The sequence below is a fragment of the Oncorhynchus mykiss genome, chromosome 20 (assembly GCF_057628025.1).
Source record: "Oncorhynchus mykiss isolate SJ-2025 chromosome 20, ASM5762802v1, whole genome shotgun sequence".
NCBI classification, from domain to species: domain Eukaryota; kingdom Metazoa; phylum Chordata; class Actinopteri; order Salmoniformes; family Salmonidae; genus Oncorhynchus; species Oncorhynchus mykiss.
The window spans coordinates 50180070-50195009 of NC_143041.1; the positions used below are offsets into that span (position 1 = coordinate 50180070).

Consider the following 14940-nt stretch of genomic DNA (forward strand, 5'->3'; position numbering starts at 1 on the left):
GTGTATCGCAATGCCGTGACCCGGATTCGAACCGGGGTTGCTGCGGCCACAACGCAGAGTACTAACCACTATACGATCACGGCGAGCTACCAGGGCTTAAACTCACCCAGGAGATATTCCCCGAATAGTGTTCATCGAAAGATCAAGACATTGCTCATGCTGATATTAACACATGGTACAGGGCTGATTTTGCCCAATACGGGGACTTCTTCTGGACTAATAAACGAAACCAGGCCACATGGAATAATCCACAGAGTGTATTTAGGACTGGTAATGTCTGTTACTATGGTTGCAGCGGCGGTTTATGTAAAGTTACCATAGTTAGCAACACTAACAACATGAACCCGACAGGTATTCACACAACTGTCAACTACGTACTTAAAAAAAACAATATGAAAACTGTACAATGGAAATAAAACCATGTATTTGGTGTATTATAGGCATCACATAGCACATGATGCGAGTGTATTGTCTCACTAACAATGATTTAGCTGGTAGTTGCTTTATTGAAGTTTTCATTATAATGATTGTGATACGTGTTTTTTTAAGAATACAGAATGTCGCTCAAAATATCAGACTTTTGATATAAGGCATGTCAAGTTTAATGTGTTTATATGGCTGAAGAAACACTCCATAACATGTAGTCAATTACGGAAACATTTTTATTTTTTTTTTCAACAAAAATGTATCATATAAAATAACAGGGAATCAGTACACACCAGCTGGTACACCTACACTTTATATAGTGGTATATATTATAGGTCCACCAGTGTAGTTTCATCAGAGGCGTTAGATGCAGTCCTCATATTGAGACTTGTTTTGGAGGAGATGTGCAGCTAGAAACACAATGGGATGATGAGTCCTGGAAAATAAAAACTAGGATTAATACAAATCAGTCATCAAATAAAACCAATAAAATAGGGATTTCATCAATGTGGGAATAACTATTCTTTGTTTCAGTGCCCAGCTTCACAACACAACACAGGCTGATGTGAGACTGGGAAAGGACATGTATTGGAGCCTGGTTCCTCTCTAGGTTTCTTCTTAGATTCCTGCCTTTCTAGGGAGTTTTTCCCAGCCACTGTGCTTCTGCCTCTGCATTGCTTGCTCTTTGGGGTTTTAGGCTGGGTTTCTGTAAAGTACTTTGATATAAAAAGGGCTTTATAAAATAGATTTGATTGATATTGTAGCCCACCTTTCTTTGGCACAGAGAGCACCACAGTCTGGTCCAGATATACCTGTGTTGGGAGAGACTGAAGATCTACCTTCTGTTTAGAGAGCTCTGCGTTGGACCTCTCGGTATCCTCCATCTTCTGGAGGGGAAGAGTAATGTAGAAGCACGTCAGCTTATATTTCCCTAGTCCCACAAGTTCACCATCATGTAGACAGTTAGTAACTTGTAGAGTTATTATAACAGTAACATCAATGTCTATAACATGGGCTAATAGTTCCCTAACCTCGGCTCAAGGCTTCATTCACGTTGAGGTGAAAGCCTGTGGCAGAGGCTAATATTTCCCTAAAAACACACTCTCTCTCTCACACACACAATATAGTATTCTTACTTACCTTATCGTGTTCTTCTTAGTTCTTGTTTTTATAGCTCATGTTTTTTGTTCTACCTTGTTATTTTTAGTATTATATTGTTATTGATTAGTGCATCCCACCTAGCTGTTGCAAAAGCAGCAGCTACTCTTCCTGGGGTCCACACAGAACATAAAACATAATACAGAACATTAAGAACAGAACTACATACATGTTGTTTAAAGGCACACGTAGCCTACATATCAATACATACACAAACACTATCTCGGTCAAGTAGGGGAGAGTTGTGCCCTGAGGTGTTGCTATATCTGTTTCTTGAAACCAGGTTTGCTGTTAATATGAGAAATATGAGATGGAACGAAGTTTCATGCAATAATGGCATTCTTAAAAGTATTCAGACCTCTTGACTTTTTCCACATTTTGTTAAGTTACAGCCTCCGCTAACCCAGATGACGCTGGGCCAATTGTGCTCCGCCGTCTGGGACTTCCAATCACGGCCAGTTGTGATAAAGCCCAGGATCGAACCAGGGTCTGCAGTGACACCTCTAGCACGGAGATGCAGTGCCTTAGATGGCTGTGCCACTTAGATGGCTGTGCCACCACAGTTCTGCATGAACACACACAGTCTGCACTGCATGAACACACAGTCTGCACTGCATGAACACACACAGTCTGCACTGCATGAACACACAGTCTGCACTGCATGAACACACACAGTCTGCACTGCATGAACACACAGTCTGCACTGCATGAACACACACACAGTCTGCACTGCATGAACACACAGTCTGCACTGCATGAACACACAGTCCAAGAGTACCCTCCCTCCCCTCCCCTCCCCTCCCCTCCCTCCCTCCCTCCCTCCCTCCCTCCATCCATCCATACCTACCCGTCTCCGCAGCAGACTCCAGGCTGAACACACACACAGTCTGCACTGCATGAACACACACGCAGTCTGTTACTGCAGACTGAACCTCATGTTGTAGAGGCTGTATTGTAAACACAGTCTGTTACTGCAGACTGAACCTCATGTTCTAGAGGCTGTATTGTAAACACAGACCTGTTACTGCAGACTGAACCTCATGTTGTAGAGGCTGTATTGTAAACACAGACCTGTTACTGCAGACTGAACCTCATGTTGTAGAGGCTGTATTGTAAACACAGACCTGTTACTGCAGACTGAACCTCATGTTGTAGAGGCTGTATTGTAAACACAGACCTGTTACTGCAGACTGAACCTCATGTTGTAGAGGCTGTATTGTAAACACAGACCTGGTACTGCAGACTGAACCTCATGTTGTAGAACCAGATTTACTTTGGAAACATGACTAAACATGACTAATTTGCAGTGTACAATTATAACTAGGAATTTTTCAAACAAACAGGAAACATTTACTTGGTCTGTTTCACTCTGCCAGATTGGCTTTGAAGAAGTGATTCCCCTCTAGCCTGGTCCCAGATCTGTTTATGCTGCCTTACCAACTCCTATATAGTCAATAGCAAAACAGCACAAAGATCTGGGACAAGGCTCATTTCCACTCATGCTATTTAAAAAACTAACACTCAAACATCAACACAGTAAGTTAAGACTTAATATATATTTATTATAGGTATTTGCAATTTTACACCCAATGTTTTTGTAAAAACGGACACCATCGTGAAAACCTTTCCTCATTAACTCCACCTCCCTCAAAAAAACAGTTCTGTTAAAGAACTTCTGTTTCAAGACCTTTTTAAAGCAAAGGCACATTTGTCAATAAGTGTTCTTAAAAGGAAAGCAGAGAGAGAGAGAAAGGCTGGCTGGAGGCAGGCAGAGTAGAAGCAGAAAAGAATAGTGAGACGCCACAGCCAGTCTTCAGTAAGTACCCCATATCTCCATCACAACACAACTCTGAACCTGACTTGGAGGAGAAGGAGAGGAGGGACCAGGGAGCAGACAGGGGTCTAAATGGGAGAAGCCTGAGCCTAGAGATTGGGGAAATGAGAGGCCTGGGGTTCTGGGGAAATGAGAGGCCTGGGGTTCTGGGGAAATGAGAGGCCTGGGGTTCTGGGGAAATGAGAGGCTTGTGGTTCTGGGGAAATGAGAGGCCTGGGGTTCTGGGGAAATGAGAGGCCTGGGGTTCTGGGGAAATGAGAGGCCTGGGGTTCTGGGGAAAGGAGAGGCCGGGGTTCTGGGGAAAGGAGAGGCCCGGGGTTCCGGGGAAAGGAGAGGCCCGGGGTTCTGGGGAAAGGAGAGGCCCGGGGTTCTGGGGAAAGGAGAGGCCCGGGGTTCTGGGGAAAGGAGAGGCCCGGGGTTCTGGTAAAATGAGAGGCCTGGGGTTCTGGTTAATGGGCTTGTTGACATGGGGAGGGGGTAGGGTTAGGGGGAGGGGGTAGGGTTAGGGGGTTAGGGCATGGTGCTCCCAATTCTCCAGTGAGTCTACACTATAAAACACCTGTCAGTCTATCTTCAACCCCCTCGCTAGCTGCAGACAGACCATAAGATTAGTCTGAACCATAGTCAGTCTTTGTGGGTGTTCATTGGATGCAGGAGGAGGGTCTCTGTGGCCGGTCACACCCAGGGGCATGCCTGGATTATAGAGGGAGGAGGAAGCCTTGTGCCCAATAGCAGTTCTCCTAACAGACCTCCCAGTCAACCACAGCCCTGACCCTCTCCCTCTGGAGGAGGGCCTAGTCTAGGGCTTAGTAGAGGCTATTGGCTGCACCATCCACCAGTCAAAACAGGGAACCAGTAGCGTGAGAGGGGATATGTGTGAGGTAAAGTCTGCGTAGCACCCCACACGCCCACATCTATTGGTCCCTGGAGCTAGGAAGCTGTGTCAGTGGACTGTGATTGGTCCTCGTCATACGAACACCTTGGCAAGAGCGTCTGCCCCGGCGGAGGCGATGTAGGCCTTAGAGGGGTGGAAGGCCACGTCATGGATAGACTCATCATTCTTCTTCCTGTGAGCTGTAAACTCCTGGACACACGTCTTAGTCTCTAGGTTCCACAGACGAATAGAACAGTCATGACCTGAGGGAGGAGAAGAGAAAGGGATTAGGGAGGGGGAAATGATCAAAGAGGAGGAGAGCAGGAAGAAGTTAGAGGAAAATGAACAGTAGATGGGCGACAAGGCAGTTCATATAAAGTATACAGCTCTGGTGTCCCCCAGGGCTCAGGTCTAGACCATCTCCTGGTCTGGTGTCCCCCAGGGCTCAGTTCTGGGCCCTCTCCTGTTTTATAAAGTGTACAGCTCTGGTGTCCCCCAGGGCTCAGGTCTAGACCATCTCCTGTTCTGGTGTCCCCCAGGGCTCAGTTCTGTGCCCTCTCCTGTTTTATAAAGTGTACAACTCTGGTGTCCCCCAGGGCTCAGTTCTGTGCCCTCTCCTGTTTTATAAAGTGTACAGCTCTGGTGTCCCCCAGGGCTCAAGTCTAGGCCCTCTCCTGTTTAATAAAGTCTGTCATATCATCACATGCAGAATGACAAGGTATATATCTAGCTGAGTATGTTAGAAATCATTGTTATGGAGAGTTAGCTACTTACTGCCAGACATCAGATAGAGACCATTGGGGTCGACAGCTAGACTGGTAACAGCATCCAGGTGGGCCACCATCGAGTGGACCAGCTTCCCTGAAGAGTTCAAATGGACAACATTTGTTAGGTTAAGCTTTCTGTGTGAAGGTTAAGCTTTCTGAGAGAGCTGTAATTAAAATGTGAATTCATTCCGCTTTTAAAAACATCTATAAAATAAACTGCCATGAGAAACCAAATGGTCAGGTTGAGGTAAAACCTGGAGGACCGCGAGATTCCACATACTTTCAGATTAATGGAGGACCATGAAGACATTTAGTTTTGTGAGGAAGACACTGTTGGAGTGAAAAACTCATAGAAAGTTTATATGTAGACCAGCAAAATGGCTGTTACCCGTGTTGTTGTCGTAGAACTTGATGTGTTTGTCCTCCTCAGCGGTGATGGTGATGGGGAGGGTGGGGTGACTCAGCACCTTGTTGATCTGACAGGGGGTACCTGGGGAGAGGAGAGAGAGCTTGTTAGGTCACATCTGGCTCCAAGGACCATGTACATTAATAATATACCAAGGCTTCCAAAACTGGCTTCAAATAGCTTCCTTTACTTTTTAACAAAAAGGTCTGGAGGCTTCCCAAACTCCCTCCCTCCCTACCCGTCTCCGCAGCAGACTCTAGGCTGAGCACCAGTTGCTGTGTCTCCATGTTGAACAGGCCGATCTGACCATCCCCCCCTCCCTCCCTCCCTCCCTCCAGACCTACCCGTCTCCGCAGCAGACTCCAGGCTGAGCACCAGTTGCTGTGTCTCCATGTTGAACAGGCCGATCTGACCGCTGGTGAAAGATGTCACCATGTGGGCGGGGTCACTGGAGACCACGTCCACTGACGAGGGCACGCCAAACTCTGAAGCAGCGAACCATAGTTGTTGATTTCACCACAGAATTTGAATATGATAAACATACAACACAAATGAATCAGCGTAGGATCCTGTTGACATGAATGAGAATGAAGAGTACCTTTACTGCGGAAGGTGACCAGGGCAGGCTTGGTATCGGAGGCGTCCCACAGCCTGACGGTGCCGTCTCCAGAGCAAGACAGGAGTCTCTGATAAACACCACTGTACACCAGACCCCACACCGAGTCAGTATGACCACACAGCGCCCCACGCAGGACAGACGGCTCTATTACACACAGGGAGGAGGAGGACATGTTACAGACAGACAGAGAGACAGACAGACAGACAGACAGACACACACACACACACACAAAGACAGAGACACAGACAGAGCACAGCTAGAGAGAACAGAGAGAGAGATAACAGAGAGAGAGAGAGAACAGAGAGAGAGAACACAGAGAGAGAGAACAGAGAGAGAGAACAGAGAGAGAGAGAGAGAGAGAGAACAGAGAGAGAGAGAGAACAGAGAGAGAGAACAGAGAGAAAGAACAGAGAGAACAGAGAGAGAGATAACAGAGAGAGAGAGAACAGAGAGAGAGAACAGAGAGAAAGAACAGAGAGAACAGAGAGAGAGATAACAGAGAGAAAGAACAGAGAGAACAGAGAGAGAGAGATAACAGAGAGAGAGAGAGAGAGAGAGAACAGAGAGAGAGAGAGAAAACAGAGAGAGAGAGAGAGAGAACAGAGAGATAGACAGAGTGAGAGAGATGAGAGAGAGAGAGAACAGAGAGAGAGAACAGAGAGAAAGAACAGAGAGAACAGAGAGAGAGAGAGAGAGATAACAGAGAGAGAGAGAGAACAGAGAGAGAGATAACAGAGAGAGAGAGAGAACAGAGAGAGAGAACAGAGAGAGAGATAACAGAGAGAGAGAGAGAGAGAACAGAGAGAGAGAGAACAGAGAGAGAGAACAGAGAGAGGGAACAGAGAGAGAGAGAGAACAGAGAGAGAGAGAACAGAGAGAAAGAACAGAGAGAACAGAGAGAGAGATAACAGAGAGAGAGAGAACAGAGAGAGAGAACAGAGAGAACAGAGAGAGAGATAACAGAGAGAGAGATAACAGAGAGAGAGAGATAACAGAGAGAGAGAGATAACAGAGAGAACAGAGAGAGAGAGAGATAACAGAGAGAGAGAGATAACAGAGAGAGAGAGATAACAGAGAGAGAGAGAGAGAGATACAGGCAGCCAGCCCTCCGTTCTTACCGTATGAATCGTATGGGTCTAGGTTAGGGTTCGGAGTGTTCCAGCTCTGAATGGTGCCGTCCAGCCCTCCACTGAAACACTGCTCTCCTGTACTGCTCATCACAACACACAGCACTGCACCCTGGTGGGCCCTGAACGTGTGCATGGGTTCCACATCTACAGAGGCATTCCTGGAGATAAAGACTTAAACACTTTCTACACAATCTGGACTGTATAAAAGGTAACATAGATATCTTGTGAGAGACATTGGTCTCACCATGTTCGGAGTCAATTCCTTTACCATTCAGTAAATTCAGGAAGGAAACTGAAATTCCAACTCTCCCCTGGTGAGAGCAATGTCTCAATGTCTTTAGTGAAGTAGACACTGATTTGGTTAGGGTTAACATTATAGTACTATTAGACAGGGAGTATACATTATAGTACTATTAGACAGGGAGGTTAACATTATAGTACTATTAGACAGGGAGGTTAACATTATAGTACTATTAGACAGGGAGGTTAACATTATAGTACTATTAGACAGGGAGGTTAACATTATAGTACTATTAGACAGGGAGGTTAACATTATAGTACTATTAGACAGGGAGGTTAACATTATAGTACTATTAGACAGGGAGGTTAACATTATAGTACTATTAGACAGGGAGGTTAACATTATAGTACTATTAGACAGGGAGGTTAACATTATAGTACTATTAGACAGGGAGGTTAACATTATAGTACTATTAGACAGGGAGGTTAACATTATAGTACTATTAGACAGGGAGGTTAACATTATAGTACTATTAGACAGGGAGGTTAACATTATAGTACTATTAGACAGGGAGGTTAACATTATAGTACTATTAGACAGGGAGGTTAACATTATAGTACTATTAGACTAGGAGGTTAACATTATAGTACTATTAGACAGGGAGGTTAACATTATAGTACTATTAGACAGGGAGGTTAACATTATAGTACTATTAGACAGGGAGGTTAACATTATAGTACTATTAGACAGGGAGGTTAACATTATAGTACTATTAGACAGGGAGGTTAACATTATAGTACTATTAGACAGGGAGGTTAACATTATAGTACTATTAGACTAGGAGGTTAACATTATAGTACTATTAGACAGGGAGGTTAACATTATAGTACTATTAGACAGGGAGATTAACATTATAGTACTATTAGACAGGGAGGTTAACATTATAGTACTATTAGACAGGGAGGTTAACATTATAGTACTATTAGACAGGGAGGTTAACATTATAGTACTATTAGACAGGGAGGTTAACATTACAGTACTATTAGACAGGGAGGTTAACATTATAGTACTATTAGACAGGGAGGTTAACATTATAGTACTATTAGACAGGGAGGTTAACATTATAGTACTATTAGACAGGGAGGTTAACATTACAGTACTATTAGACAGGGAGGTTAACATTATAGTACTATTAGACTGGGAGGTTAACATTATAGTACTATTAGACTGGGAGGTTAACATTATAGTACTATTAGACAGGGAGGTTAACATTATAGTACTATTAGACAGGGAGGTTAACATTATAGTACTATTAGACAGGGAGGTTAACATTATAGTACTATTAGACAGGGAGGTTAACATTATAGTACTATTAGACAGGGAGGTTAACATTATAGTACTATTAGACAGGGAGGTTAACATTACAGTACTATTAGACAGGGAGGTTAACATTACAGTACTATTAGACAGGGAGGTTAACATTGAAGTACTATTAGACAGGGAGGTTAACATTATAGTACTATTAGACAGGGAGGTTAACATTATAGTACTATTAGACAGGGAGGTTAACATTATAGTACTATTAGACAGGGAGGTTAACATTATAGTACTATTAGACAGGGAGGTTAACATTATAGTACTATTAGACAGGGAGGTTAACATTATAGTACTATTAGACAGGGAGGTTAACATTATAGTACTATTAGACAGGGAGGTTAACATTATAGTACTATTAGACAGGGAGGTTAACATTATAGTACTATTAGACAGGGAGGTTAACATTATAGTACTATTAGACAGGGAGGTTAACATTATAGTACTATTAGACAGGGAGGTTAACATTATAGTACTATTAGACAGGGAGGTTAACATTATAGTACTATTAGACAGGGAGGTTAACATTGAAGTACTATTAGACAGGGAGGGTCAGTCTTACTTCTTGGTGGGGGAAGTCTTCTGCAGGTTCCACATCTTCAGCGTGTGGTCCTCTGAGGCGGTGACTAGAACCGCTTCTACGGGGTGGAACGCCAGACCTCGGATCCCGTCAAAGTGGCTCCGCAGGGTAAACTTAGGGTTCCACGTCCTCCTCAGGGCATCCTTGTTGTTGGACATCTGAGGGGAAACACCATGGATTATGGGTAGATAAAGTCTAAGTAAACTGCAATCCTTTGCATCCCCCAGGACAGCAGCAGGGCTGTACATCCCCCAGGACAGCAACAGGGCTGTAGTACTGTACATCCCCCAGGACAGCAGCAGGGCTGTAGTACTGTACATCCCCCAGGACAGCAACAGGGCTGTAGTACTGTACATCCCCCAGGACAGCAACAGGGCTGTACATCCCCCAGGACAGCAGCAGGGCTGTAGTACTGTACATCCCCCAGGACAGCAACAGGGCTGTAGTACTGTACATCCCCCAGGACAGCAACAGGGCTGTAGTACTGTACATCCCCCAGGACAGCAGCAGGGCTGTACATCCCCCAGGACAGCAACAGGGCTGTAGTACTGTACATCCCCCAGGACAGCAACAGGGCTGTAGTACTGTACATCCCCCAGGACAGCAACAGGGCTGTAGTACTGTACATCCCCCAGGACAGCAACAGGGCTGTAGTACTGTACATCCCCCAGGACAGCAACAGGGCTGTAGTACTGTACATCCCCCAGGACAGCAACAGGGCTGTAGTACTGTACATCCCCCAGGACAGCAACAGGGCTGTAGTACTGTACATCCCCCAGGACAGCAACAGGGCTGTAGTACTGTACATCCCCCAGGACAGCAGCAGGGCTGTACATCCCCCAGGACAGCAACAGGGCTGTAGTACTGTACATCCCCCAGGACAGCAACAGGGCTGTAGTACTGTACATCCCCCAGGACAGCAACAGGGCTGTAGTACTGTACATCCCCCAGGACAGCAGCAGGGCTGTACATCCCCCAGGACAGCAACAGGGCTGTAGTACTGTACATCCCCCAGGACAGCAACAGGGCTGTAGTACTGTACATCCCCCAGGACAGCAACAGGGCTGTAGTACTGTACATCCCCCAGGACAGCAACAGGGCTGTAGTACTGTACATCCCCCAGGACAGCAACAGGGCTGTAGTACTGTACATCCCCCAGGACAGCAACAGGGCTGTAGTACTGTACATCCCCCAGGACAGCAACAGGGCTGTAGTACTGTACATCCCCCAGGACAGCAACAGGGCTGTAGTACTGTACATCCCCCAGGACAGCAACAGGGCTGTACATCCCCCAGGACAGCAGCAGGGCTGTACATCCCCCAGGACAGCAACAGGGCTGTAGTACTGTACATCCCCCAGGACAGCAACAGGGCTGTAGTACTGTACATCCCCCAGGACAGCAACAGGGCTGTAGTACTGTACATCCCCCAGGACAGCAGCAGGGCTGTACATCCCCCAGGACAGCAACAGGGCTGTAGTACTGTACATCCCCCAGGACAGCAACAGGGCTGTAGTACTGTACATCTCCCAGGACAGCAACAGGGCTGTAGTACTGTACATCCCCCAGGACAGCAACAGGGCTGTAGTACTGTACATCCCCCAGGACAGCAACAGGGCTGTAGTACTGTACATCCCCCAGGACAGCAACAGGGCTGTAGTACTGTACATCCCCCAGGACAGCAACAGGGCTGTAGTACTGTACATCCCCCAGGACAGCAACAGGGCTGTAGTACTGTACATCCCCCAGGACAGCAACAGGGCTGTACATCCCCCAGGACAGCAGCAGGGCTGTACATCCCCCAGGACAGCAACAGTACTGTGAGAGCACTATAATACTAACCCTAACCTGAAAGCATATTCATTGAGGAAGGTATTGAGTGGACAGACATCGGTAATGTAAAGCACACAGATCATGTTCTTGGCTAGTGGAGAGTGCAGATTGTATTCCGGGTACCTAAGAGATTCGACTCATGTCGTAGGCCAGACTAACAGCCTCATTAGCTATGCTGAATCCAGCCAGTTCTCCCTCTGCAGTCTTCCTCCTCCCATAGAGGTATATGGATACTTACATCATAGGTCAGACTATCAGCCTCATTAGATACAGTAAGACCAGCTAGCTCTCCCAGGCCCAGTTCAGCCTCCATGTTCACATCAGGACCCAGGATAAAGGCCTTCCCGGAGGAAGGAGGGACCGTCAACACCTCCACTGGAAGAGAAATGGAGACAGTCAATTAATCAATCAACCAATAACCTGCAGGACACTCAAGATGTTAACACTGAGCAAATACATGGTTCCATCTAACAGCCCTAGCCCTGGGTCCAACACCTAGTTTAGACTAGCCCTGGGTCCAACACCTAGTTTAGACTAGCTCTGGGTCCAACACCTAGTTTAGACTAGCTCTGGGTCCAACACCTAGTTTAGACTAGCCCTGGGTCCAACACCTAGTTTAGACTAGCCCTGGGTCCAACACCTAGTTTAGACTAGCCCTGGGTCCAACACCTAGTTTAGACTAGCCCTGGGTCCAACACCTAGTTTAGACTAGCTCTGGGTCCAACACCTAGTCTAGACTAGCCCTGGGTCCAGCACCTAGTTTAGACTAGCCCTGGGTCCAACACCTAGTTTAGACTAGCCCTGGGTCCAACACCTAGTTTATACTAGCCCTGGGTCCAACACCTAGTTTAGACTAGCCCTGGGTCCAACACCTAGTTTAGACTAGCTCTGGGTCCAACACCTAGTCTAGACTAGCCCTGGGTCCAGCACCTAGTTTAGACTAGCCCTGGGTCTAACACCTAGTTTAGACTAGCCCTGGGTCCAACACCTAGTTTATACTAGCCCTGGGTCCAACACCTAGTTTATACTAGCCCTGGGTCCAACACCTAGTTTATACTAGCCCTGGGTCCAACACCTAGTTTAGACTAGCCCTGGGTCCAACACCTAGTTTAGACTAGCCCTGGGTCCAACACCTAGTTTAGACTAGCCCTGGGTCCAACACCTAGTTTAGACTAGCCCTGGGTCCAACACCTCGTTTAGACTAGTGGTCCAACACCTAGTTTAGACTAGCCCTGGGTCCAACACCTAGTGTAGACTAGCCCTGGGTCCAACACCTAGTTTAGACTAGCCCTGCGTCCAACACCTAGTTTAGACTAGCCCTGGGTCCAACACCTAGTTTAGACTAGCCCTGGGTCCAACACCTAGTTTAGACTAGCCCTGGGTCCAACACCTAGTTTAGACTAGCTCTGGGTCCAACACCTAGTCTAGACTAGCCCTGGGTCCAGCACCTAGTTTAGACTAGCCCTGGGTCCAACACCTAGTTTAGACTAGCCCTGGGTCCAACACCTAGTTTATACTAGCCCTGGGTCCAACACCTAGTTTAGACTAGCCCTGGGTCCAACACCTAGTTTAGACTAGCTCTGGGTCCAACACCTAGTCTAGACTAGCCCTGGGTCCAACACCTAGTTTATACTAGCCCTGGGTCCAACACCTAGTTTATACTAGCCCTGGGTCCAACACCTAGTTTAGACTAGCCCTGGGTCCAACACCTAGTTTATACTAGCCCTGGGTCCAACACCTAGTTTATACTAGCCCTGGGTCCAACACCTAGTTTAGACTAGCCCTGGGTCCAACACCTCGTTTAGACTAGTGGTCCAACACCTAGTTTAGAGTAGCCCTGGGTCCAACACCTAGTGTAGACTAGCCCTGGGTCCAACACCTAGTTTAGACTAGCCCTGCGTCCAACACCTAGTTTAGACTAGCCCTGGGTCCAACACCTAGTTTAGACTAGCCCTGGGTCCAACACCTAGTTTAGACTAGCCCTGGGTCCAACACCTAGTTTATACTAGCCCTGGGTCCAACACCTAGTTTAGACTAGCCCTGGGTTCAACACCTCGTTTAGACTAGCCCTGGGTCCAACACCTCGTTTAGACTAGCCCTGGGTCCAACACCTCGTTTAGACTAGCCCTGGGTCCAACACCTAGTTTAGACTAGTCCTGGGTCCAACACCTAGTTTAGACTAGCCCTGGGTCCAACACCTAGTTTAGACTAGCCCTGGGTCTAACACCTAGTTTAGACAAGTGGTCCAACAAAGGCAAGGACAGAGGAGCAGTATCTGTCAAAATTAAAGATGTGCACTGGGAAAATTTGTGACCTGTTTCAGGAAACTAGGCGTATGACGCGGGTCCACTACAGGAGAGACGTTGGAACATAAACTTTTTTTTTGAGGGCAGAAATGTCTTCTGGAACATGTGAACTTTCATGTGCCTTAATAACAACCATCTATGCCGTCTGTAAATACGAATACAATGGTTAAATAAGGGGCCTAGTTGGTTTAGCCACAGAAAAATACAGCTGCTTTCTCACTATCCATGATTGGCTGAGATAATGAGTGGGCTGGACATGCCAAGAGATGAGTTTGGATTGGTCTGCCATATAGCGTGCTTCTGTCTATTTGAGTTGGTCAGTATGTGTAGGTAATCCTGTTCGAACTCGGCTTCATATATATATATATATTTTTTTACAGTGTATTAAAACTGTATAAGTGTTGCTCTCCACTTTCTGGAGGACCGAGTTTTTAAATCAGTGGAATTAGAGTCTGATCGCTAAAGAGGTGGAGAAAACATAGGTCTTCGGATTACATCTTCAAACTAAGGGCAACAATGGCAACAGGAGACGCGTCCAACCATGAATGATGTATAAGGGTAAGATAGTCTAGCGAGCTATATTTTCAGATATTACATGTTTCTAATTTTGACAGAAAGAGCCATTTGCTTGGCTAGCTATAGCCTAATGTTAGCTAGTGTCATGACGCTAGCCCTTCCAGCGAATTGGCTAGCAGATATGTTTAACAACCCCCCACATCCTGTTAGGAGGGGAGGGGGGACAGTTTTACATCTTAACCCCACGTCATAAATTCTATAAAGAGACTCTCCCTGGCCACGCAGTATGGAGAGAGATTTTCACAGTAAGACAAAGAGATTCTCCAATTCTACTCCATCCCAGAATTTGAGAACTGAACAATATTCCTATTCTGGAGAATGTGTAAACGGTCGGTGGAGAAGCCATGACCCGGTCCATTTTGTTTCATGTTTGTGACTACATGAAAGACAATACAGCCACATTACCCTAACTCTGTTTATACAGGTGGCTCAGTTATGAGGTTTCCATCTAATTTGTTTGGTTTGCATTTAATGAGTAAAGATGAAACTATTTGCGAAATTATGTAATGTGATGTTAACCTTCTAAATGAAAGAATCGTTTTCATAAGTAAAATATGCTCACTCAGTGGCCACGCCCACGTGAATACGCATTGGTTGGAAATGATGAACCAACCCCTTTTCTACATTTTTATAAGAGCCCCGGTGACCCAATTCATGTCAGACTAAGCCAACCCCAGCGTGAGCTGTGGTTGGGGAATAGTTGAATAGCCACTCTACATAACGAAAAGCCACTCAAGTGCTCACGTTTAAAAGGGCTAATTCTAATATCAACCACACAGGCCAGGAAACGTGGGAGCCAAGGGGTCTGAATAGTTTCT

General features: G+C 46.2%; 1 protein-coding gene and 1 non-coding gene across 5 annotated transcripts in view; both read right to left on the bottom strand.

Moving 5' to 3' along the window:
• Positions 1–11: 11 nt before the first annotated feature.
• trnah-gug (transfer RNA histidin (anticodon GUG)) lies at positions 12–83 on the bottom strand. The gene has a single exon. It is a non-coding gene; the product is annotated as a tRNA-His (tRNA).
• A 3042-nt stretch (positions 84–3125) lies between these two features.
• The window catches only part of LOC110499572 (striatin), a 59977-nt gene continuing 48162 nt past the window's right edge, over positions 3126–14940 (bottom strand). For 3 of the 4 annotated variants that reach the window (XM_036956444.2, XM_036956443.2, XM_090211959.1), the window contains 8 exons: positions 11479–11615; positions 9392–9567; positions 7203–7372; positions 6064–6228; positions 5810–5950; positions 5448–5549; positions 5067–5153; positions 3126–4555 (listed from right to left, as the gene is read on the bottom strand). In XM_036956444.2, coding sequence (XP_036812339.2) covers positions 4386–4555; positions 5067–5153; positions 5448–5549; positions 5810–5950; positions 6064–6228; positions 7203–7372; positions 9392–9567; positions 11479–11615 — 1148 coding nt within the window. In that variant the 3' untranslated portion in view covers positions 3126–4385. Of the gene's footprint in view, positions 4556–5066; positions 5154–5447; positions 5550–5703; positions 5951–6063; positions 6229–7202; positions 7373–9391; positions 9568–11478; positions 11616–14940 lie in introns of all 4 variants that reach the window. The other variant, XR_016489257.1, reaches the window with a different exon arrangement.